Here is a 27,005-nt window from a genome sequence, read left to right on the forward strand (position 1 = left end):
GATTGTTAACATCCATTTATATAGAACATCAATTAGAATGTACATTGCCAATTATCTGTGTGAACCAATATTATACTTACATGTAGTGAAAACATTACAATGTTAAATCCATGTAGGCATTTCTTTGATACCAATGCCACATTATACAGTTTCAAATAGAGAAATCAAATGACATTTCAGAAAATTGTTGACATCAAAACACAATTTTTTTTTACACCATTGGTGTTAAGGAGAGAGAAAGGGGTGGGGGATCCATGGGTAAAGGAGGCTCTTAGGGTTAGGGTTACAGTGACCTGAGCATGACCCAGACTAAATGTTCTCATGCACGGAACCCATGAACAGAGTAGCAAATGCAATCCTACACATAAATGCTTAACAATTCTTCCCTCCTAGACTGGACATTGTATCAACTAGTTTCAAAGAATGAGTGTTGAAAGCAGATGATTGAATGCACACGTTGGCCTTTCTCTCTTCATGCCGCCGCTGCAACTGTTGGCAACTACCGAAAATGCTTGAACTTAGGAAAGAATAAGAATGAAAAGAAAAGAAAAAATTTACAGGTTAGGGACAAATACTAAAATATCTTTTTACAGGAGTGATGAGGGTGGCGTCTATAAAAAAAATAGTAAATGCATAATATTATACGTGAAGTCACAAGAAAAAAAAGTACCCCACGGCAATACTTGGAACATTAGTCTACACTTGACACTGCAATGACTCTCCTCCCCTTTCATTGTTCAGTGATAGGGTATCTAGGCTCTCCCAAATGTAGAGAACCAATCAGGCTAAAAGTTGTAAAACGTAACATTTATTTGACAAACTACTAGCATCTCCCTAGTTATATACAGCCAATGCAATAATTATGTACTGCCAGTGAGACCCACTTTTTGAAGGATAACAAAGCCAATTTTGTCTTTGTGTCCTAAAGGACAAGCTACACCAATCTCTTGAAAGACAAATATGATGAAAACACACACACACACACATATTTAATACAAATGATACATAGGAACAAGAGTTCCATCACACTCAACATAAAAGAAAATATTTATTTTCAATTCTGGGTTATTCTTTTATTTGATGTAGGCCTACCAGGAAGTTAAGGGTTTTCTGCTACCCCATAATTTGAATCATTTGTTAGTTGGCTTAGCAAATATCTATTTGAGTGCAGCCTTTTAACTTGAAATCAAGTAGATCAATATGTCTAAAATTGTGACAATGCCTTGCACAAATTCAGCACCAGATTAAAAAAAAAAAAATAAATAACTTCAAATTAATAAGTGACAGTAATAAGGAGCAAATTGGAAAAATCCATAAAAACTAAGCATGAAACTTGACCAAGGTTCTTTTTATTTAGCTGAAATAATAACCAATAATATTAGAATTCAAGAAAATGATATTACAACAAAAAAGAAAAAAATTCAATTCAACAGATTTGTTAATTCTCAACACAAAGTAAGTTTTAAAAATTGTATGTGTGTGTGTGGATAAATGTATTTATTTGACATATTCAATAATACACAAAATTGGAATGAAAACACTTAAAAGTTAAAAAAGAATTTCCTTTGAGATGAAATCAAGTTCTAGTAAAAACATAACACCCTTGACTGTTTTTTACTAGTGACATGATAATAGGTTCAAAGATCTTTATAGAACAAATATTTATACAAATTACATCCACCTTTTATTATGTGAACTCGGGTTGGTTTAAACATACATTGAGTTAAAATTCATTTCTTTTTCTGGAGATGAGCTTAAAGCAAAGAGAAGAGCTAAAAGCTTTGCTTTTTTTAAAAACACAACATCTGGTCTGGGGACTGGGGACTTTTAAAAACACTCTTAGATTTGGGGGACATTGTAAGGTCATTGTTCTTTAGCTAGCATTGGCTTTGCTTTGAATTCGGATACAAACTATTTTCAAATAAGTGGCTTAGAAGTAATTAGTCAGTTAAATACATTTTTTGTTTATGGATTCTTTTCAGATTCATGGTTAGGTTTTACTGTGCTAGTTTTCACAAAATTTATTTAATAGAGTTTTCCTATATACTTTACTTAGCATGAATATGTGTGTGCTTTTAAAGGGAAAAGACTTTTTTTAAGAGGTTCTCCCTGCAAATACTTTTTAATTCAATGATTTCAAATATCAATTATCCCCCTTGCTGCAAACAGTGCAATACAAAACAACAAAATAGATTTACAAGTATGTTAATGCAATACATAAGACTAAGACAATCACATCTTGGCTAATGATAAATAAATACATTCAAAAACAAAATCATTGTTTATGTGAATCCCTTGATTTATGTGCCATACACAATCAGCACACACAAACTTGTACCCATTCTAGCCAAATGTGAAAGCAAAATGGAAAGTACTAAGTAAAATGCAGTGTGTCCTCAAGGAGCAAACTCAGAGTTGCATTTCTTTATTTGTTTCATATCTTTACACAAGATTTCAACAGTTTTAAGCTAGTAAATGAAACAAATAGCAAACGTTTTACTGCAAAGAAAAAAAGCTGCATGTCTACCAAATTGAAGGAACTTTTTTACTTGTACAAAATGTTGACTCAAATCAACCATTATATTATGATCTTTATATAGTCTTGCAAAACCATTCTAAAACTTCGGAAACGTGGAAAAAAGTTAACAAAGGGCTCATTTGATCAAACTAAGTCATAAACACAAATGCATGATTATCAACAATGGCCTCTCCCAGTGTCAGATAACAAAATAAAACAACAGTAAAATTCCTACACAGTACATCACATACAAACTTCTTCATAATTTAATGGTCCAAAAAAAAAAATTTTGTTTTAAGAAATTAAAGTGTTGACTTTTACCACTTTAAATCTAAAGTAGCCAAAATTTAGGAACTACTGCTGCTGTAAGTTTAGTTACCATACCAGCTGCCATTCAATCATTGTAATAAGCTGAAAGTTGTTCAAGACGATCCATAATTTAAGCAGGTTTTTTTGGCCCAAAGAATACCATGATGTTAAAGAACCAGTAAAATAGCACCTGCCTTTTGAAACAGTTTAAACTACTAAGGTTGACTTTGAACGATCCTTAAACCCAAAGTAAAAAAAACAAACAAAAAAAAACTGAACCTAAAATGTGAGTCCCAACTATTTAAGATTTGCAAAATTACCAGATAAAGCTTGTGATTTGCAATTTATACCAATGAATAATAATGAGAATATGTGCCAGTAAGTAGCCTTTTTTTTAAATTTCCCAATAATTAATATACAGCTCAAATGCCAATGTCTGCACTGTTTTATAGTTGAGTCTCATTTAAAAATATAAAAAAAAAACAACTAGCTATCATAATAAATCCATTATGAGCATTATGAGTTCTCTAGCTTTCCACCCAACTTCCTTACATGATATAAATTTTATTTTGACATCATCACAACATATAAAGCAACTGACATAAACATCAGTTGCTTCACTCAGAAACATTAAAAGAGCAACATGGCTAACAAAAATTCACTCACACACAAAAGTACGGTCACAGTATTGTACACAAGAAATCACTCATGAAAAACTTTAAGCTGTGCATTTCCCCCCTACCCCCATTTCACTTCTGTCGCAAGCAAAGTAAAAGTTGTTCATGTCACTTCTTGTCTGCTACAACAGAATTGTATCTTTGAACTTTACATGTCATTTTTTTGTTGTTCCTCCTAGCTCATCACTCAAGCAATGAAAGGTGAAGGTCACAAATCCCTTCACGGCTCTAAATTAGGTCTCTTATCACACATAGTGGCTTCATTTTCACCCATGAGGGTCATGAGTTAAGAAAGATGATGATAAAATAAAAACTGCATAATTTTCATAGCTTCCCTGTAGTTGGGGCAGCTAATCCTTTTTTTTTTTTTTTAAATAATTTTGTTTGTTGTCTGTCTTGTCATTCTGTTTCAACAGCATGATTGATGGGATGAATGTTACAAGAGAGGTTGCTGGGATGGCAAGGTGTGGTACACACTCATGTTAGGGGGCGGGGCCTGGGTGTAGCCCTGCCCACCAATGAACTGTGGTTGCTGCTGTGGGATGGGATTATGGCTTCCATTGACAGCTGCTAGTGATGGGACAGCCCCTACAGATGGAAGGCTGGAATAGTTTGTCATTGGTACTGTACCTGGATGTCTGAAGAAAAATAAGCAAAAAATCATTTTTAAAAAACAAAACGACAAAGCTTATCTAAGGCACTTACAAATGTATCTCTCAATAATGTAGAAGTTATTACCTTATTAAATATCAAACAAAATAATTAATTACCAATAATTAACCCATTAGCTCCTACGGCAGTTCAGAATGTTTATAATTTATATGCCTAACACAGGCTGGAACATTGTGACACAATTATTATTTTTATAACTTTCCTATAATAAGAGCTTATCATGTCTCATTTAGAGTAGGAATGAGAAAAAGGGGTGGGGGGTGTTATCTTTTTGAGTGGATACTGGATGTGTATCACATTTTTATAATTTTTAAAAGAAATTTTAGAACAAATAGGCCCGTAGACCCAGTGTACAAGCCCCCACCAAAAATATTTAAAGTATATAATTGTATATAATTTTTTTAAAGTCGTTTAATAGTATAAGTTCTTACATTTATAGATTTTTTTTTAATTCAGAGTTACCCCTCTTTGTTTAAAGTTTAAAAGAGGATTTTTCTAACTGGAAATAGAAGCTATTAGGTTAATAGACTAATTGCTTCATTTTTTAATTTATTCATGTTTAACAGGTACAATAAATAATTGTTTAAAGGTGAAACTAGATCAGAGAATGGGTGTGGGAGAAATAGTGTGTACAAATATCCAAGAAGACAAAACCTGACATAATTACCCATATCTGTGAATACTGAAGGATTTTTATTGTTGATATGAAACAAATAGAAAAAGAATTACCCCTATTTAATTGACTAATTGGTAACTTTTTTAATTGATTCATGTATTGTCTATGTCAATGAATAATTGTGTGAAGTTTCAACTTGATCCGAGAATGGGTGTGGGAGAAATAATGAGTACAAACATTTTATCAGACATACAGAGTTGATATAACCTTTTTTACAGGAAATTTAATTTTATTCTTAAAATAGAAAAACAGAAACGATAATGTAAAGAGTTCAAAGACTTGGAAAGCCTAATGAAAGAACTTTGATAGTGACCCTCCCACCAGACCACATTGCTACATGACGTAACAAGAGAGAACTGGATTAAAATGGAAGTCCAACAGTTCAGTAAACATAGAAACAAATTTATTTAGATCATGGATATTTTAAAACATGTTTACAGTGTCACCTTTTAAAGGTGAAAAATGAATTCTACCAAACATAACATACAAACAACAATTATGTTTCCATTTCCCATTAACCCAGCCTAAACATAAATCAGTTGGATCAGATTTAATTACTACCACTGTTATTCTATTTAAAAAAAAAATTTATGAATTAATGTAACAAGTGGATTAATGTAAGTGGATTATTAGCTTATTATATGCATATTGGATTGCTTCAAGGCTATCTGGGGTTTATATATCTGGCTCATAAGATAATTTGGTGAAACTGAATATGTGCCTTGCCAAGAGGAGGCAATATACACACTCAGGAAAAGTAATGAATACAACTAAATAATAATTTAAAAAAAAAAACCCTATTAAGAGATCACTACATGTCCAGCAGTGGTTGACCAGTATGCTCTAAAAATAAAATAAATGAATTATGTGTGCATGGAATAGGCATGAAGGGGGTAAAAGAAAACCTTACTACTTTACTTTGTATACAGCTGTTAGAACGTTCTACAAGAAATTGGTAAGTGTCCTACACTAGTGTTTGTCAAAATCTGAAACGTACCCATGGAAATTAGGCTGAGCTGATGGTGCAAGCTGTGGCTGGGTGTAAATCTGTGATGGCATGGGCCCAGTAGACATACTGGGTTGACCCTGACCTGGAGGTGCAACAACTGACCCAGGTACCATGTACTGAGGCTGGCTGTTGTACATCTGCTGGCCAAAATTTAATGTAACATTTACATAAAAAATGTATACTTAGAGAAACAAGTAGTTTTATATCTCATATGCTGTTTGACAAAGACTGTTTATCAAATATTTTAACTTTCAAAACAATTAAACAAGAAAAAATGATCTTTGTATAACAACAATTAAAATTGAAAGAAGTTGTAGCATAAGACTAAAAAAGTATATATATTCTATAAAAAAAAAAATCACCTGTGCTGGTTGACCCATTATTCCCTGTGACTGCATGGCCCCATAGGGGATTCCTTGGGACTTGAGACCAGCATAGCCATAGGCTGGTGTCTCCTTCATCAGGTTATGGTACATCTGTAATGCATCCATCACTTTCTTATTCAGCTCAACCAGATTAGCATGTTTCCTGCCAAGATACAGAACAAATATTTTAACTAATATCTGCAAACAAAAGCAGTTTTTAATCCCAGGGTCTCTACTACACCACCAGCACCATCTATTTTAACAAAGTCTTGTGTTTTTCTTATATACATTTCATTTTCAAATACTTATGATCAATATTTCCTACACACAAAGGTCTATAAGAGATTTAACCAGTTTAATTTATTTTAAAGGATTTGAAAATAGATGTACAAATTGAACTAGCTGAATATAAGATAGTAACCAAACAGGATGTTTAAGGTCTACCACTGAAAAGCTCCGTGGAAGGATGTCGTTACCCAGGTTTGTCTGTAAACAAAGCCAGATCATCAGGATTGGTTTAATTTTTTAGTCTTTCTCAAATGAGATCTAAAATTGTGTTTATTTAAACCCTATGAACTGGACACAACAGAATGAGACAAGTCTATGTGAAGTGTCACCAAAGAATGCCGAACATGTCCTCCAAAGCTGCATACTTTATCTAGTAACCTGAACAAGACATTGGTCCAAAAGCATCCCTATAGAAGAAAAACTGTACGGAGAGCTGCATGATCTGGAACCCACTGCGCAATTCATCTCTAATACAGGACTAGTTATCTTAACTCTTCAACATGATGAAAAGACAGAAGTTTATTTAAATAACAATGCAAAGTGCTAACATTTTTTTCCTTAGTAAGCCAAGACTGACAATTATTTTGAATAGAAACACTATTTTGTTCTTAGAGCTACAAATACACTAACTGTAAATAAAAATGAAAATACAAGATAACTCAAACATTTTGATGCCACCTTTGTCTCAGGAAAAACTGAAAATAATCCTTTTTCTGTGGAAACTCAGTTTATGCCTCAGTTCATGGACAACTATAGCAAACCTACTGAGTTTTGAAACCCCCCAAACAATTTAGTAGGTGCTTGATAGATACCATCTCCTGCATTTCCTTTACCCAGATTAAAAAAAAAAGACTAAGTCTAGATTTATTAAAACTTTTTACAGCCACTGACTAGCATAAGGGCATATACTCACCTGTCAATCTTTTCAAGCTCAGCATCTATAAGTGGACCCATTGCTTTACACTGCTCTGTTGGATACAGGAAATGTAAGATCATTGCTAGGTGGACATGTTTACAATAATTATGCAATATTTATGTAGCTATGTTGTCCACCTTTAATCTGGTGCGAATTATACATGAGCACTTAAAATTTCATTTATTAATGAAGTGAACAAATTATCAAAATAATTATATTTTAAATTAAAACAAATGTTTACATTGATGAACAAGCTTATTAATTGTCAATATTGTTATGCCTTTTTCCGATTGTTCAAACCTAGCAAACAAACAATGACCCACTTTCTTCTAAATGGTGAATGCTGGTTATTGCATCTTTCATAATAAATTAAAAAAAAAAAATTGTTCTAAAGATTTGTATACCTTTTTTTTTTATTAAAAAGTTTATAGAACCAAAGTAAAATTTAATATGAGGATGTATTTTTTTTAAATAATGCTAATTTAAATATGTTCATGTTCACCCTTAAAATTCAATTTTTATTTGAAATTTATTTCCTTCTTTAAGTTTCAACAAAAAAAATATTTTCAAGGTATACTGATATAGCTTCTGGTTTTAAACCAAATTTTGTCTAATGAAGACCTAAAAACTAAAGCTTTTTAAAAAAAGTAAAAAAGGAAAAAAAAATATTTGCTTTATCATAAGCATGGATTGATCTAAGACTTTGTTTCCACCACTTAGTGGATCAGTTTAGTTTGTAGCAAGACTGAATAAAGAAGCCACCATTAAAAAGTATTTTAGATGTTTGCAATGCTAGTGATTTTCACCTTCCAACATGAGCATGTGCTGGCTGTCTGGCTGAGTTTCACCTGTCGGGTCTGCGTTCTGTATCAGTGCCAAGACCTCATCAATTTTAGCCTGAGAAAATGAATTTAAAAATGGTTAAAGCTAATTGTGCTTTATTTCATCAGGGGGATTTTTCTCTTCCATCCCATTCTGACCTAATAACACACACAAGGAGAAACAGGCATATACAACAGAACATTTCAAATTCATATGGTGACTTTCTTTGAAACAATGTTCGAACAGAAAAAGAAACAATCCTTCTCACTTTAACAAGCTGAAAAGGATACACTATGAGACTGTGTGGGAATAAATATAATAAATATTTCCCAATGCATGATGGGTATAGTCAAGTTGCCTAAGCAAGCTCCACATAGAAGATGCGTTTCAGTATTCTTGAATTCTGGCTATATACTTAGATAAAAGAATCATGGGTTGCCCATGCATAATGGTGCCATTAGAAATTTGCCAGCATGATTCAATGAATTGTCAAACATTAAGCACCAACTAACTCGTGGTTGGTAATCACAAAGTTTAATGTACTCTACAACTGATGCTTCCTCAAAATAAAGCAAGGCACAGCAGGTTCACTATAAACTGAAATGTCCCTAGACTAGATATATTGCCTGTCTAGGCTAATGAGCTCAGTATTACCTAAGGATTCAGGTACCCTTTTAGAGGAACCTCTTATCTACTTTCATCCATTCAACTAACTGTCTGCAAAAGTTTTTTTGCTATGCTTGGAGATTAGGCCATACAAAAGGCCAGGTTCTATTGAGACAAGTGTCATTTAAGAATGCTGAGTAACCCATTTGCCAGAATTTTACAAGAATTTAGCCTCACTAGTGACTTACCCTTTTAAAATATTGCTAGTTATGTTGTTAAAAAATGATGTACTCAAATCAAGCATCTATTAGTATGAATAGTATGAATCAATCAACAGATCTTTATAACAAAACAAAACCATTAAATGAAATATAAACACTGACGCAGCAATATGAAGTGTTTTTCTTGGTAAACAATCAAGAAATATTTTAATGTGTCCAAAAAAAACCCCCAAAAAAACAAACAACTACGACTCTAAAATTATTATTTTTATATGTCAACTTACCTCATCTATCTCTTCCTCTCCTGGGGGCAAACTTAGGGTTTTCACTTCTACCTGATCACTAAACTGAACAGACTTCTTCTCCACTTTGACTGAAAAATAAAAATACATGCTACAGCAGACGTCATCTAGTTTTAACTAAATAAAAAAGCAGAAGTAGGTACCATCTTAGCAGACTAGAACATACTTTTTTGTTGATCATCTTTATATGTATGAAATTAAACAAAACTTTATAGAGAGGAGGGGTTCCAAAGGACTGTCAATGCCAGGGGTGAAAGGGGGGATAAGCACCCACTTTCCAAGAAATGCTCCCATGGCTTGCGTCTCTAAATGCCTCTGACAGTCAAATCCAGCTCCTGGCCTTCACGTGTGATTTTCCCAAAAATCTGGCGGAACCTGTTCTTACAAACTGACAGGAGAAGGGATGAAAGGCGGAACACTGGCGCCTCAAAACCAGTTTAGCTTCGTGTTGATGGGGCACATCAGCCTAAACAACGCAACCCATTTAGGAGAAGGAAAACTCTGACTCCAAACCTCCACTCTGAGGCAATACTCCCCCGTGTGGGTATCAGGGCTTGCAAATGACCAAGAGAAATAAATAACCCCACTGCCTTTCCACTTGCATTTGACCAAGAGAAATAAATAACCCCACTGCCTTTCCACTTGCATTTCACTAAGTGAATAATAGTGGACCTCCCCCCCCCCCCTCTAGGTGCTTTTTGACGGAGGTCTGGATTGCACTACACCAGATGGAGGTCCTTGTCTCACTACATTCTAATACTAGATATAAACCCATCATGAAGTTTTTTTTCTGGATCTGATGAATGTGATATCGTGAAGGGGCCTGGATCCAGGATGTGACGATTCCACTGGGCATACCCAGGGCACAGTCCACTTTAAGCTTTCTACTGCAGAAAAGTTCCATTTGGAGAGCTCTATGGATGGCGGAGAATGGACCATTCGCCAACCCCACCTTGTCCCATGGATATTCCGGTTACAGTCTTCAGACCTAGATGTTTCCTTTTATGTCAGTATTGGAGAAAATTGCCAAGACCGAAAACTTGCTTAAAATGCGGTGACTATATATTTTTTAAAAGCCTGAGGAAACACCCAGCCTACACTAAAGCTGGCTAGAAGAAGAAGAAGAATAGAGAGGACAAAATAAAATGTGTTCATCAATAGGTTTAAAATTTTAAACTCAAAAAATAAATCTTTAAAAAGGATTCAGACATATCCAGTCAGAATAATAAGACAAATAGTTTTGTTTTAAAACCAATGTCCACTTACTCTCAGGTTCTGGCTCTACTGTCAAGTCTGCTGTCACAAAATTGGCAGGAAACAAGCCTTCTCCTCGATGATTGGAACCTTTCCACCAGTTAGGATCACTATCAAGAAAAGAAAGACAATAAATTCAGTGTTGTTATTAGGTTCATTAAATGCTGGTTAAAATGCGGATAGATTTGTAGTTTTGTTTCAAGTATTTGTACATAAAAAATGGTAATATTGCTCAAACATACCTGTCGTCTAAAACACAGATCAGTTCACCGGCTTTAAAAGTCAACTCGTTATCCTCAGCGGCTTCAAAGTCATACAGAGCTCTCACCTAGGTTTAAAAATTGAAAACAAAAAGTATAGTTTTTTGACATAACTGTACAAACTGCCAATACTGCATGCCAGGTCATTCATTGTGAGGCATGGTAGCTAAGCAGCAAAGCACTTGGCTTCCAAACTGGGGTCCCAGGTTCGAATCCTGGTGAAGACTGGGATTTTTAATTTCGGGATCTTTGGGCAACTCAGTCCACCCAGCTCTAATGGGTAATTGACATTAGTTAGGGAAAAGTAAAGGCAGTTTGTCGTTGTGATGGTCACATGACCACATATGACCGCAACATCATTAGCCCCATAAATCACAAGATCTAAAAGGGGGAACTTTACTTTTTAGGCCATTTTGATAATCTTCTAATTGAATACCATGTCAGGGGGAGGTATAGTGAGAGTGAATTTTACTTTGATATTTTGGTATGTTTATGTACTCCCAGGCCCAAGTTATGAATGTGAATAGTCTTGCATGTGTTATGAACTAAATGGTTAAGTATTCTTTGAATGTCAGAGAGTTAGTGAGGTCTTGTTCCCGGTCTAGGAAGGTTGGACGGTCGCTTCCTGGACTGGTGTTTGTGTATTAACAATTATTGAGAGTTTATGTCATTGTGTGCTTAATTGGATATTGGATAAAGTATTATTTGTATTTCCATGGATATCTGGAGTTGAAGTTTTATTTAGTAATAATTGTTCTTAATTGTAATGGAATAACCCCTAACGAGCCAAGCAACAAAAGAACCCAACATACCAGTTTGTTTTATATTGGTAAGTACTTATTTAATCACAGTTTGTATGTTAGATTATTTAAGCATATATTTTCTAAATAAATGAAACCTTCATATCATTTCATGTTTAAAAGAATCAAACATGTCATTCGATTACAAAAATTAAAACACTTGTTTTTTTTTGTTTAATTTTGTAATTTTTAGAAAGTAAAATGTGTTGTTTTTTTTTAACTTAATAGCACTTATTTCCAGTTTTAGAAAATTCCTTCTATTTCCTTAACAAAGAGAGATAGCTCTGAATAATAAAAACTCAATTGAAAAAAACAACAATTATTTTTGAAAAAAAAAATATTTGAATAAACAGAAAAATAGTTTTTAGCATATTTTTAATATCTTTAGAACAAGATTTAAAAATGCTCAATTTCCTGGGTAGCCCTTATAGACTGAGGTATCTGCACTGTTGTTTAAAAAGTTGGATTAAAAAAAAAATAAAAAACTACTACACTACCGGTTTTCATTCTTCTGAACAAGATATTATGAGCTCTTCTTATATGAAAATTAAAAAAAAAAACTGCTGTTAACATCCAAACACATCCTACTTTATAAGGCATCTATTGTAAGCAGCACCTTACCACAATAGCTGGGTTAATTGAAAAGAATGCTGGCAATTAAATAAAAAAGATTGGGTAGTTTTACCTTCCTTATTTCCTTCTGTACTGCCTTGCTGACAGGTGTGGCATACGTAGGGTACAGGCCGCTTGAGCCACCACTAGCCCCAACCCTGTTCAATGACTTCTGCTGTTCTTCTTGTAATGATAGTGCTATGGCTGTATGAGGACAAAATAATAAGCATTACTCTAAGTAAGTATTACTTTTAACTTGGATTATCTAAATATTCAGGCAAAACAATATATCTTTCTACCGTCCCGAGACATGACGTTAAACTGCGCTCCTCTTTCCTTAGCACTTTTGGAGCTCAAAAGTGCCCTACTTCTTTTCTATCATTGTGTCTGCCTCCTCTTTTCCTAAGTCTGCCTTCATTGATCATCACACTGTCTCCTTAACTTTAAATTCTCACTACGTCCTAGACCAGTCCGTTTGCCGTGGACTGCGACGGGTAAGGTGGGATAAAGAGATCCTGGTGTTTGAGTGGTGGCTATCTAAGGATAAACCACAACAACACAATACTTTGGCTCCAAGTTCCCCTAGACCTGAGACCCAGATGGCCCGCTCTGGGTCAACCGGCTGGTCATGCCGAGCTACCAGCATAGGTCGTCGACCTATGCTGGAGGGCGGTGGCTGGAGGGTCAATCAGGGAGCTGCTGTATCGGACACATGTCCGATGTAGCAGCTGACTGAGTATAGCACCTGTGTAGCCCTGGCGGGCTCATTCTGGACATCCGAATGGCCCGTCCCCTTGTTGGACTCGATGGCGGGTGGGGAGCACAGATGCCGAATTAACCAAAATATATATGGACAAAAAAACACACACAAAACTACTTGCCCCAGACCTATGTCTGGGCAAGAAACGTCGAATTGATGATAAAAAAGTGGAGGTCCCAAAAAGCTGTGCCACCTGGCCATCATTTCTGGTGGTTAGGTGCACAGAGGAGGGTAAAAGCCTGACAAAGTTGAGCCCTTTTATTATCTATAAGGGACTCAAGTCAGTAGTGGGAGAGCCCAAGAGTGTGTCTAAGCTACACAAATCAATGGAACTCCTTGTAGAAGTAGACAGCAAGACACACTCTGATGGGCTTTTAAGATGCGGAAGACTCTGTGATCTCCAAGTGGAAGTCATGCCACACAAGAGTCTGAACACCAGCAGAGGTGTAATCAGCTCTAGGGACCTACTGGAATGTTCCGAGAAGGAAATAGTGGAGGGCATTGAAGGAGTCACCCATGCCCGGCGCATTACCAGGCGCAGGGAGGGTGAGGAGGTCAAAACCGCCACTATTATCCTCACATTCGGAACTAGGACACCGACAGAGTATGTGAAGGCAGGATACCTACGAGTTCCAGTGAGGCCCTACATACCTAACCCCATGAGGTGCTTCAAGTGCCAGGGTTATGGACACGGCGCGGCAGTCTGCAAGAGGAACACTGTGTGTGCCAGATGTGCTGGAGAGGGTCATGAGGACAAGGGCTGCACAGCCCAGTTCAAATGCCCAAACTGTCAAGCTGGCCACTCAGCCTACTCCAAGGACTGCCCTGTGTGGAAACAGGAGGTTGCCGTGCAGGAGTACAAGGCAAGAAACGGATGTACCTTTACCGAGTTAGAGGTTGACCAACTCCCTAAGGGGAGAAATCAAAGCGGAGAGGATGCCCGAGGTGAGAGAGGAGGAAATAACCTCCGCTCTAACCAGAGGGATCTCCCCTCTCCAGAGAGAAAGACTTCCCCCAAAAGGGGGTTGTCCTCCTCTCCATCCAAACCCAAGAATAAAAATACCAAGGTCACTGGAATAAAGGGAAACCCCCTCCGGGGGCCTCCCAAGGCCAAATAGCTCCAAGTAGGTCATCTAGAATAAGCCATGGATTCCAGAATTGTACAGTGGAATTGTAGAGGCCTCAAGGCCAATTACGAGGAAATGCAGCTACTGATGGACTCCGAGACTCCTGTAGCTGTCTGCTTACAGGAAACATTTCTGAAAGATTGCATCAGCTTCCGAAGCTACAGTGCTTACAGCTAGAATGTTGAGGATGCAGAGAGAGCATCAGGTGGAGTCTGTATCCTTGTGAAGGATAGCATCCCCCATGAGAGGGTAGAACTACAGACCACACTACAGGCCGTAGCAGCTAGGATAACCCTTCACAAGGTTATCACTTGCTGCAGCCTGTATCTACCACCAGGCGCTCCATTAAACCGAACAGACATGGAGGAGCTATTGAAACAACTCCCCCGGCCTTATTTAATCCTTGGGGATTTCAATGCCCATAACACCATGTGGGGATCCAACAATACCGACACAAGAGGTCGTATGCTGGAGGATATCTTCCTCCAAATTGATTTATGCATACTTAATGATGCATCACCAACCTACTTGCACCCAGGAACTGGATCATTCACATGCATTGACCTCACCGTATACGTCCCCGGACTTCTGGACGATTTTAAATGGTCAGTTAGCAATGATCTACGGGGAAGTGATCACTTCCCAATCATCATTACTTACAATCTCCCTTCATTGGGACGACCTCAGCGGTGGAAACTGAATAAGGCCGATTGGGAACAATTCCAAAAAAGATGCTCCGAGGATATCACAGAAAATATCCTCCATGAACAGAACCCAGCTGATACCTTTGCTAGCAAGCTACTAAGTATAGCCAGGAAAGTTGTACCCCTAACCTCTGCAAATCCAAAACGGCCTAGCAAACCATGGTTTGATACAGCTTGCAAAAGTGCTATTGGCGAAAGGAAAAAACGACTGGCTGCATTTATAAAGAATCCTTCCCAGGAAAACCTAAAGCTATTCAGGATAGCTAGAGCAAAGGCTAGACAAACCATACGGTCAGCCAAAAGGAATTCCTGGAGAAGTTTTGTCGGCAGTCTGGATGCCAAAACTTCTGCTAGAGCGGTTTGGAAGGCAGTAAGGCGAATCAAAGGGAAAGAATCAAATGCAATAGGGCATTTGAAAAACCAAGGACGAACTGTCACGTCCCCCAGAGAAATAGCTGACTGCCTTGCATCCTCAATAGCAGAAAAATCATCCACTGCACACTACACGCCAGAGTTCCAAAAAGTCAAAACCAGGGAGGAAAGACACCCCATTGATTTCAGGTCAGAGAACAATGAAGACTACAACAAACCGTTCTCGCTTGAGGAACTGAGGGAATCGCTGGACAAGTCACATGACACAGCGCCTGGAGAAGACGAAATCCATTACCAGTTCCTCAAGCACCTTCCCGAACCCTCATTGGCAGTCCTGCTAGGGGTCTATAACTGTGTGTGGCAAACAGGCGCTTTCCCAAACAGCTGGAGGAAAGCCACAGTTATACCGATACCTAAACCGGGAAGAGACGGCTCTGACCCAGCTAACTATCGACCAATAGCACTAACAAGCTGCATCTGCAAAACCATGGAAAGAATGATTAACAGTAGGCTGGTCTGGTACCTGGAAAGGAATAAAGTGATCTCAAACTACCAGTGCGGATTCCGGCAGGGGCGGACAACAACTGACCACCTGGTAAGGCTGGAAGCTTATATTAGAAATGCATTACTCAGAAGAGAACATCTAGTAGCTGTATTCTTCGATATAGAAAAGGCCTATGACACAACCTGGAAACATGGCATTCTACGTGACCTGGCGCTTATGGGGCTTAAGGGACACCTCCCCCGTTTTGTGGAGGAATTCCTGAAAGATCGAAAATTTCAGGTTCGAGTGGGCAACTCCGCTTCTGACACTCATGACCAGGAAATGGGTGTACCCCAGGGCAGCATTCTGTCAGTCACCCTGTTCAACATTAAAATAAATAGCATCATAAATGCGCTGTCCCCTGGCATAGAGTGCTCTTTGTATGTTGATGACTTTGTCATTCTTACTTATGGGAAAAACATGAACACCTTAGAAAGGAAATTACAGTTATGTTTAAACAAAATTCAGGGTTGGGCAAACTATAATGGTTTCAAATTCTCAGACTCTAAAACAGTTAGTATGCATTTTTGTAATCTAAGGGGACTCCACCCAGACCCTGAACTATTTAAACACAAAAAGAAGATCCCTGTCGTGAAAACTACAAAATTTTTAGGCCTCACCTTAGATTCCAAATTTAATTTTCTCCCCCACATTAAGGAACTTAAGAAGAAATGCCAAAAGTCATTAAACATACTAAGAGTACTCAGCCATACGGACTGGGGAGCTGACAGAGATACCTTGCTGCTGCTCTATCGGAGTCTAATTCGATCCAAGCTAGACTACGGGTCCATAATATATGGAGCAGCAAGGAAGTCGTACCTAAAAATACTGGAACCAATACAAAATGCTGCCCTGCGTCTCTGTCTCGGCGCGTTTCGTACATCACCTATCCCAAGTCTCCATGTGGAGGCTGGAGAACTCCCCATGGATATAAGAATGAAAAAGCTTGCAATGCAGTATATAGTCAAGCTAAAATCCAACCCCACGAACCCTGCTTTTGACTCCATATTTAACCCCACAGAGGTAGAATTATACAATCGAAGGCCTAACGTCATACAGCCGTTGGGCCTTCGAATGAGAGAACCCATCCAAAATTTAACCCCACCCATTGACCAAATCTCTAAAATAGAAACCCCTCAGAATCCTCCTTGGCTAATGAATAAACCCAAATTAAATTTATCCCTCCTTAATTTCAAAAAAGAAAATACAGACCCAAGCATACTACAAGTCCACTTTAAGGAACTGCAGGAGAGCTACGGAGATTGTGGCACCATCTACACAGACGGATCCAAAATGGAGGGAAAGGTCGCGTGTGCCTGCTCCTTTCGGAACAAAACAATCTACTGTAGACTCCCCGATGGCTGCTCCATCTTTACGGCCGAATTGCACGCAATATTGCTTGCACTTATGGCCGTAAAAGCATCAGAAAGGAGTAAATTTATAATCTGCTCCGACTCCAAATCTGCATTGCAAGCTTTGGGGCGGATGAAGACTGACATCCCATTGGTACATAAGAGCCTGAAGCTGTTGGACCAAATAACAGCCGACCGTAGGGATGTCACCTTCACCTGGGTCCCCTCCCATGTTGGAATTGATGGAAACGAAGCCGCAGACAGAGAAGCAAAGAGAGCCCTAAATCATGAGGTGTCAGGAACCCAAATTCCCTACTCGGACCTGAGACAAAGTATTGCCTCTGCCACCTATAAAGAGTGGCAGAACCGATGGGAGGCTGAGACTCACAATAAACTCAGGCAGATTGTGGCGGATGTCAGGTGGCGGCCCACATCTAAGGGTCTGACAAGGCGTGGTAGCACGACTATGTCCAGACTTAGGATTGGCCACACCTACATCACACACTCTTTTGTACTGAAGAGAGAGGAGCCCCCGCTTTGCGAGTACTGTGACTCTCGCCTCACCGTGGAACATATCCTCGTTGATTGCCCCAGATACCAGGATGTCAGGGCGAAATATTTTAGAGCCACTAATCTAAAAACACTATTTAATAATGTCGACCCTGGGAAGGTACTGGGCTTTATTCGGGAAGTGGGGCTATCTACGAAGATCTGATTTCTGAATTTGTGAACATGCACTATTTACATTAGATTTTTACCAAATATTTAAATTTTTACTACCTTTACTATTTTAACTGTGAATAGACCTTGATTTTAATTATATGACTGTATAGAATCTGGCCCTTGTTGTTTAGAGAGAGAGTAGTCCTTAAGGGACTGCAGGCACGACATGGCCTAAATTGTGCCGATGTACCTCAAATCAAAAATCAAATCAAATCATATATCTTTCTAAATTATATATATATATATATATATATATATATATATCTCTTACTCTTACTAACCAAATAAGCCTCATAGAATAATCTAGAACCATTAAGTCACATCATGTCACCTCAACAACCTTCAACTTAGCTTACATTTTATTTTTTTCCTGTGTCCGTTTTTTTTTCTTAACCTGTATTAAATTATATTTCCCTGCTGTAGCCTTCAACTATTCTATCAAGGTCTGTCAGACACTTTTTTCTTTTCCAAGTAATTTGAGTACAGACAAACTGTTCTACATTTTGTGAACGACCTTGTGGATGTGACATATATACTAACCTTTAGCTATATCATCTTCTTCTTTCCTTACAGTTGATGGATCTGGTGCTGACTTTTTCTACAGGAAAAAGAATATTAAAATGTCAATGACAATTATTACAAATGTGACTAGATGGTCAGCTAATTTGCTACTTTAGTCTGGATGTGAAAGCAATGAAGAAAAAAGAAAGTCTTTTACAATTACATTAGGGCTTAGATGCAAAAAAATGTTTACTTAAAAAAAAAAAAGTAGCCTTGTTAAAACTTTTTTCATTAAGTGTAAATATATTTTCAAACAAACATGATTGGCTGAAACTTTAAAATAAAAAAAAAATATTTTTTTTTCTATAAGAATACTCAGGCATAGAGGAGGGGGGGGGGGGGTCACGACTGCCAAAAAAAAAAAAAAAAACAATGTCTAAAACACATTAGTGAAATTACTTACAATATCTGTGTCACTGAAATCTACTCCTTCTTTTTTTAAACTGTCATAAAAACTTGGAATCAAACTGGAGAAAAAGAAATAAAGTTTCATTCTGGTATATAGAGAAAAGTCACTATACATGTAGAACACCACAATGGCAATTAACGATTAACTAGTCAACTATAAATGCATTAAAAATAATCCTTATGTCAATATTTTCAAAGTTTAATTTTTGACAAGTGTAAAAAAATTTCCCCTTTCAGATCTTGCAATCTATAAAGCAGATGACATAAAGATCATCTATTTTGATGGTCAATGGTTATTGAGGGTGTAACATGTGGCCAGCACAACAACCAACTGCATTTATTTTCCCCAACTAATGTCAGGTACCCATTAAGCCATTAGATTTGGATGGACTCAGAGGCATCCTAAAATTCACCAAATTCAAAATGCCAACTTTTACCAAGACGCAAACCCGAGATAACACCTAGGTTCGGAAGTCAAGAATTGATCTATAGGTTTTTTTGTTTTTTTTTAAATGATATTCAAATAGAAAGATATAGTGTTATAATAAAAAGTTATCACTGACTTTAATGCTGGATCGTCTTTGAACTCAGCCATTTCAGCCCAGCTTTTGATCAACAATTTTAACTTCTGAGCTACTTTGGGATGAGCCTGTCAAAAAAATAGAAGCCATTAATCAGTTTCAGATAATCAAACTCCCTTACAACTTTATTACTAGCATGAAATTAGGTCAGAGTGGCCATTAGTTTCCAAGCTGGTTTTTTTTTTTTTATAAAATGATCATCATTTATTAATTTAACATACCGAAATGTGAGCTAAAATTTGCCATGCTAGTTAATCAGATACTAAGAAATCAAAGTTATTTTACATCTAAGGCTAATAAACTCACAATATTTATTGCCCAAAGATATTTCAGACTAGTCTTCAAGGAAAAAAATATTGCTTATTGGCATTTCAAGAATAGACAAAATCAAAGATCCATTTCTTCTATGATAGAAAGCATTTTTGTAAATGACATTGCAAACCTGTATTTACAAATATATATCAGGCATTTTTAGAAAATATTGTTGATTGTTTAGACTTGGGCCTAAACATTTTTAAAGGAAGAGCAATACAATCCTACCTTTTGTGAGATTAGAGTCCGACATTCTGATACAAAATCTCTTGAGCAAATCTCTAAGTGAAAGGGACGGCCACAGTTATTGACACATGCATCTAGCAACTGTGTTGAGAGATATACATGGTTAGGAATTAAAGTATTTTTGTTATCAATTATTTCTAATGAGTTTTACTTTGATTTGTTTGATATATGCCCCCCTCCCGCCAACCACCACCACCACCATTATTTGTTTAAAATGCAAAATGAATATATGCATAAAGAATTTCTATGAGTGTTAAAATTAAGTTCAGCATTTCACACAACTATGAAATCCAAGCTAGTATCTACAACATTTTATTACATATGACAGAAACAATATCTGCTGGGAATATGAAATAAAAAAAAAATACATACAATTTTCATTAATTTTTTTGTTTAGTACGTGCATAAGCACTTTAATTTCCTGGTTTAAACAAAAAAGCATAGAAGCATATTTTATTAAAAATATTCCAACAATCAATCTAATTAAGGCGTATGTTGTGATTATTGGTTTTGTTGAAGAAATTTACTTTTCATTAATGTAAGTTTTGGCTCAGCCATTAGGCAGATGACTTGATGATGGAAATAATTGTATATCCAACATTTATGATGTTACTTATTACTGATTTATGTATAAATGTAGTGTTTTTTTTAAAGTAGTAATGTTTTGGAATATTTCTAATAATATTCATCTTTACTGCAAGAAAAGTTATAGCTAAAAAATATATGACTTTTCCTGATTTGAGCTTTTAAGTGAATTTTCTTATTCATGGGGTTTGGGAATCATCATCATCAAACTCTGTTTGAGTCAGGGCAAGAGAGGTTCAAATCCTCTCTTGCAAAAGCTCTGGACAGAAACCCTGCTGTTTTCATAGTGCATACATGTCACCATACAGGTTGTGAATTTGTGGTTTCGCAGGAGGAGATCAGCAAGTGTGGGACAGTTGAAAAGAATATGAGACACGGTTACCTCTTCTTCCGTGAGTCAAAGTTTGGCCATAGCCATGAGAAATATGAGCCAACAGCAAAGACCTGTCCTGCACTGTGCTATAATAGCTTGCTCTGGCCCGGAAGCCTCAGCCATGGGCAAGTGCAGTCAGGGCGCCTCATGCGCTCCCAGACTCTGCAGGCTTTTTGGGACTTACCCAGCACTGGGGTTTGGGAATAGGAAAGTCTAGTTTATCAAATAGCATCTGGTCCCATATTTTAAATGACAATGTTAAGTTTTAAAATTCCACAAAACAACAATAATTATAAATGTTACTTACTGTCAATGCCTGCATAGAGACAAAAGGAACTTTATGATTGAGTCTTTTGACGATAGATTTCAGGCAGTCTCTAGCACTGTGAACATACAAACACTGATTATAAAGCTGTATGTTTACCAATGTGGACAAGTGATTAGAAATAATTGTATTGTCCTATTCTTCTTCTTCTTCTAGCCAGCTTTTAGCTGCTAAGCTGTGAGCTCTTTTGCATACTGTGCCAAGGAAAAATAGTGTGCTGTTCTCTTCAGCTGTTCAGCACTGCCATACAGGGTGTTGGTAATGTTGGGCTGTGGATTAGGAAGGGGCATTCAAAGAGGATATGGTTTACGGTTTCATAAGGTGGGCGCAGTGTCTACAAAATTTGAGTTTTGTGGGATTTATTTTGTTAATATAGTAATTTAACAGAGGTGTGTGTCCTGTTCTTAGTGTATTGTCCTATAATATAATGCTAAATTCATTTATTATAATTCCACATAAATTCATACTGATTAATGAATAAAAATAAATACCCATTAGGCTGTCGCTGAACCTTTTCACATATGTCAAGCAATAGACTCCAGTCTTCTGTTGTGTTCATCTCATGAGTAGCCTTTTCTGTTTTATGAAGAAAAAAAAAAGAAATAATATAATTTATCCAATATTTCAAGTGGTTACACAGTTCTGTGCTCAATAATTTAAAAATGGTATTTGGTTTGCCCATGCCCAGGCTACTCTTTACACTAATTATTGAATGTAGGTAAATATCTCCATACTGTATTCGTGGTTCAACGAAAAGAATTACAAACAAGAGACATTTAAAAAAAAAAAGAGAGGGGGGTGTTGAGGAGTTGGATCTGAAACCATAAGCTTGCTACACCAGGTAAAAACAACCCTAATGAGGCCCTTTGGGAGTATGCTTCTATTTCTTTTCAGAATGGCACATAGACTATTAGGAATAAAATATTCAAAGGCATGTTAAAAGTTTGTTTGAATTTTTTATTTAAATTCATTTATTATTCTATAATGGGTGTAGATCTTTATTTAACAAAATTTGCCCATTTTGGTAAATGGAAGTGTTGACAAATTGAGAATTTCTACAAAAACAAATACATTGTTTAAAAAAAAAAAACTTAACAGAGATTTCTAACCACATCAAATTTATCTGAGTACAAGATCAATGCATTCAATTTTTAATATTGAAAAATTTACTATTCAAAACATTGTAAAATCTGTGACTTAATGTACACAAATGGGAAGCCAAAAATGGGGGGGGGGGGAAGAGAGAGATATTTGGCTTCCTTTAAAATTTAGCACAAAAATGTTCAATGTTGCAATTTCTTTTTGTTAATCAGTCTATTTGTTTTTATTCCTATCTCACCATTCAGTTGACATGATTCATTAGTTGACATGATTATTTATTCAGTCCACATGATCATTTAGTCCAGAATGATTTTTTTTTCTTTCCCTGCTCACCAGCTAATGTTTACATCATCCCCCCCCCCACCCCAAACACAAAAAAACTTATCACTATGCTTAATATCAAACTTACAAAGAACAAGATTTAATCCAAATAGGATGGGGTAAGGAGGGGGAGGAAATAACATTTTATTAATTTAGGTCCACTACTTGCAGCTGATCTACGTATAGATAGTCTAAAGAGTATACATTTTAAAGGTGCAAACATTTTTCTTTTTTAGTTCTTGCAAATATTTCCACTTTAAACACATTGCTACGCTGTCCTATTTGTTGACAATCATTTTTTGGGGTCTATATAGTTGTCAACATAAAGAACTAGTCTGTTTTTATATTAGTGAACAAAAAATATTTGTTTTTTTTTTTTAAATAGTACTAGTGACAAATATTTTAAACGCCATAACATCCTGTCAAGGGCATGTAAGGCAAGATAGAATGTATTTGTTTCTTAGTTGTTATTTAAGTGTAGAAGAGTTGTATCAGGATTCCCAGAGTATGAACGTGAATGTATGTGATGTGAATTGAGTGTTTTGAGTTTGGAGTTTGTTGTATGACAGGGGGAGATTTTTAAGTGGTTAGAGTTACTTGTTTGCTGAGAGTGGAATGGAACAAGTGTATTATTGTGGTCACTGAGGGTTTTTTTGTTTTTATTATTTTATTAAAGCTCTTATTTTCCTGGATAGCTCAAGTTATAGAGTTTATTTAGTATGCAGTGCAGTGTATTTAATAGTAATGTTTGGAGTTTTTAGGTATCCCTTTAATCCATCTGAAACATCCATTGTCCAAATAAATATATACTGGTTCACAGATTAAAATTATTACAACACAAAGTGCTAGATCTATGTAGATCTACCTACAGATATATCTATACAGAAATATTACAGACTTATGACTAACAACTATTATGTATAATAAAGGATTTTAAAATGCACATTTTGACTTTTCTCAAGAATTGCATTAAAATTTTCCTTTTCAGGCCATGTAGTCTATAGGAAGATGCTGTTAAGGCCACCTGTTTCTTTGGCCCAGGGTAAATGAGGGTGTCATATGGCCAGCACAACGACAAATGCCTTTACTTTTCCCCAACTAATATCAGCTACCCATTGGAGCTGGGTGGACTCGCCCAAAAGATAGTGAAAGTAAAAATCCCAGGCTTCACCAGGATTTGAACTCAGGACCCCCAGTTTGGTAGCTAAGTGCTTCAGCACTCAGCCATGCACCTCCATTTGCACTAAAAAGTAGAGATAATTACACATTTATTAATACTCAGTTGTTGGTTTATAGCTCCCAACAGCTAGTACAACTAAACGATGTAGGAGTATTCTTAATGAAATAGGCTTAAACAGACTTCTTTTAAAACAAACTTATAAATATGCACCACTACAACTTGAAAGTATGTAGGCAGAAAAATAAATGAAATGATAATCACATCTCTCCTTTCTTTTCATCTTTTACCCCAGTCTATTTTTTTATTAACTTGAAGTACAACAAACTACCTAATCATGGGCATGGGGGGGGGGGGGGGTGTTAGTGATTGATTTTTTGCTTTGATTTTGTTTATTTTAGGTGTGATTTTAATACTAAACCATCACTTGCCCCAGCACAGCCAAGGGGGTTTTGAATTTAAAAACCCTCTCCAGCGGGAATGGCAGCTAAAAACACCTCTTCAAAATAAAAAAAAGCAAATTACACACTCAAAATTCTACGAGCGTAGCTAGGGCAAGTTGAATCCCCCTCTTCTATTAAACAAAACACAAAAAAAAAAATTGCAGACAACAATCCCCTAATTCCAAGAGCATAGCTAAAAAAGATTTTCATTTAAAACCCCCCCTCCAAAATTTACGATAAAACCCCCTCTTCAATATAAGATTATCCATACATCAGTCACCAGATTCTATGAGATAAGCCAAGAGGGGTTTTGTGTTTAAAACCCCTCTCCAGTGGGGTTGGCAGCTAAAAACTACCTCTTTAATATAAAAAAATCAAATTACACACACAAAATTCTATGAGCGTAGCCAAAGGGCATTTTGAGTTTAAATCCCACTCAGCGGGGCTTGAATCTAAAAATACCTCTTCAATATAAAAAAAAAAAGCAAATTAGGCACTCAAAATGCTATGAGAGTAGCCTAAGAGGGTTTTGAGTTTAAACCCCCTTCAGAGGGGTTTGATGCTAAAAAATACCTTTCAATATAAAAAAAAAAATCCAATTGCACACTAAAATTCTTTGAGCATAGCCAAGCCAATGGAAGGGGGGGGGGGGGGGTTAAATCCCTCTTCTCCAGATATCTTTTTTTTAAAGTTTAAACTCCATTGGTTTTGAGTTTAAAATCCCCTACTGAGAGTTTTGAGGTTGAAAACCACTCTATTCAATATTATTCTAAAACAAACTACAGAAACCAAATACTATGAGTGTAGCTGAATGGGGTTTTGAATTTAAAAAAAAACAGTTTTTTTTAGTTTAAAACCCCCAACAGATGATTTTGACGATAAAACTTCCCTTTTTGATATAAAATCTAAAGCAAACTACAGTCACTCTAATTCCAAGAACGTAGCTATGAGAGGTTACAAATTTCTATCAGTGACTGGGCTCCAGTAATAAAGTGCAGTGAATAGTCATCAGCCGAAATTGAAAGAGACTTAATGTGGCTCAACAAAGATGGCTAAAACAGATTTTAAGAGTCAGTTATAGAGATCGGGTCTCAATCAAGGAAATCCTATGCCAAACTGGGAGTCGACCCCTTTGTAAGGTTGTGATAGAGCGTTGCATGAGGTTTGTGGGACATGTTCTCCAGAAATTTTAATTATGCATTTAATAAGAGTTGCGATGACATGGAGGCCATTACGAGGAAAACGCAAACAGGGACATCCTAGTACAACTTGTCGCCACACACACAGAGCAGGTGGGAAGAGGCTTTAGCCATTGCCAGATTTTTATGGAAGCAGCTTGCCTCACAATGCGCAGATCAGTGCAGGAGGATCTAAGTACGTAAGAATAACATTAGGTTTTTGAAATAAAACTTTTTTAATAGCAGGATAATGCACTTCAGATACCTCAGAATATGTATTTTGTTGGCTTTCAATACCAGAAATAGTTCTAGGGTACAATAAACATCTTCCAAAAGAATGAAGGGTCAGAATGTAATAAAGATTAATTATGTATATTGGTAGGGAGGGGCCCTCTCCCCCCCTCAAAAAAAAATATCCTGGCTACGCCCATGTATCTCATAATTTCATCAGAAACTCTTCAGCCTACACAACCAAAACATCCACCCCCCACACTTTTCCTCATGATAAATTATTAACAGCTGCTCTATCTATTCTATTTCTAGGTAGTAAATCTGATGTATTATCTTTTCATAATCTATGACTAGATCTAGCTCTATAATTTATAGATCCATAAGAATATAAGATCTAATTATCTAATAACTAATCACTGTGTAATGTCATCTAATGATTTATTTTTTCAGGACAGTGACACATGACTTTTGTTTTAGAAATCATATTTCTAGGCTAATTAATACAGCGTTGAGTGTTAAATTAGTATTAGATCAGTACTACATTCTCATAAGTGACATAATGTCATAAGTACATATATATAATCTAGATTTCTAGATCTAGAATTCTAGATCTTACTAATACTTTTATATGATATTGTTATTCAAATTGTTGGTTGGTTACTCATTCACCACCACCAAAGCAGATCTATTACTACTATTAGCAACAAAATGTACATTATTACACATTAGTTACTTTAGTTAGTGACACTACTACTACACTCTACACAAAAGAGATTTTTCTCATTGTCATTGTCACCTGAATCCTGAATCATTGTGATTTTATTTTTAACACATCAATCATAAACTTTGTTATTATATTAACAAGTCCAAGTAAGTGAGTAGATCTAATAAAATTATATTAATAAGTTATATTGATTATATTCATAAAATTCATTGACTTCATTGTTAATAGTTAATATAGATCTAATGATAATCATAATAATGATTGTTTGTTATGATCACACTCACACTCTCAGTGACTGAGACTGAGTGACTGACACTGCTGTGACTGTGACTGTGTAATAATTACAGATTAATTATTTAATAAGACTCTGTTTACAATAACTCACCAACATCTGCGTCGAAAGGTGTAGCGTTAGCAAAAAGTGGCATTTTAAGGATGTAGATCTATAATTTAGATCTATAATTTTTTTAAAACAAAAAAAATTATTATTATCTCGAATCTATTCTACGGTTGTCAAATGCTAAATTAATACATCAATGATTCCTTCACG

The 27,005-nt window shown here is 36.2% G+C and overlaps 1 protein-coding gene across 1 annotated transcript; it reads right to left on the minus strand.

Annotated features, from left to right (window-relative positions):
* LOC106068640 (signal transducing adapter molecule 1-like) lies at positions 1-27,005 on the minus strand. Its single transcript, XM_056015441.1, has 16 exons — positions 26,841-27,005; positions 21,772-21,856; positions 21,263-21,338; positions 19,980-20,078; positions 19,422-19,507; positions 18,854-18,917; positions 18,430-18,487; positions 12,381-12,511; positions 10,878-10,963; positions 10,648-10,745; positions 9,364-9,452; positions 8,237-8,327; positions 7,428-7,482; positions 6,224-6,389; positions 5,850-5,998; positions 1-4,142 (listed from the first exon to the last, which is right to left on the minus strand). The coding sequence occupies exons 1-16, from the start codon at positions 26,881-26,883 to the stop codon at positions 3,941-3,943; spliced, it is 1,578 nt and encodes a 525-aa protein (XP_055871416.1). The 5' UTR covers positions 26,884-27,005; the 3' UTR covers positions 1-3,940.

Source organism: Biomphalaria glabrata, chromosome 17 (assembly GCF_947242115.1).
Source record: "Biomphalaria glabrata chromosome 17, xgBioGlab47.1, whole genome shotgun sequence".
In the NCBI taxonomy this organism is placed as follows: domain Eukaryota; kingdom Metazoa; phylum Mollusca; class Gastropoda; family Planorbidae; genus Biomphalaria; species Biomphalaria glabrata.

Bases quoted from the DNA above. Each gene is read 5' to 3' on its own strand.
- LOC106068640 (XM_056015441.1), bottom strand. From the start codon at position 26,883: ATGCCACTTTTTGCTAACGCTACACCTTTCGACGCAGATGTTG. The intron at 21,857-26,840 runs GTGAGTTATTGT...TTCATAAAACAG, and splicing joins ACCTTTCGACGCAGATGTTG to AAAAGGCTACTCATGAGATG. The intron at 12,512-18,429 runs GTTAGTATATAT...GTCCTCATACAG, and splicing joins AGAAGATGATATAGCTAAAG to CCATAGCACTATCATTACAA.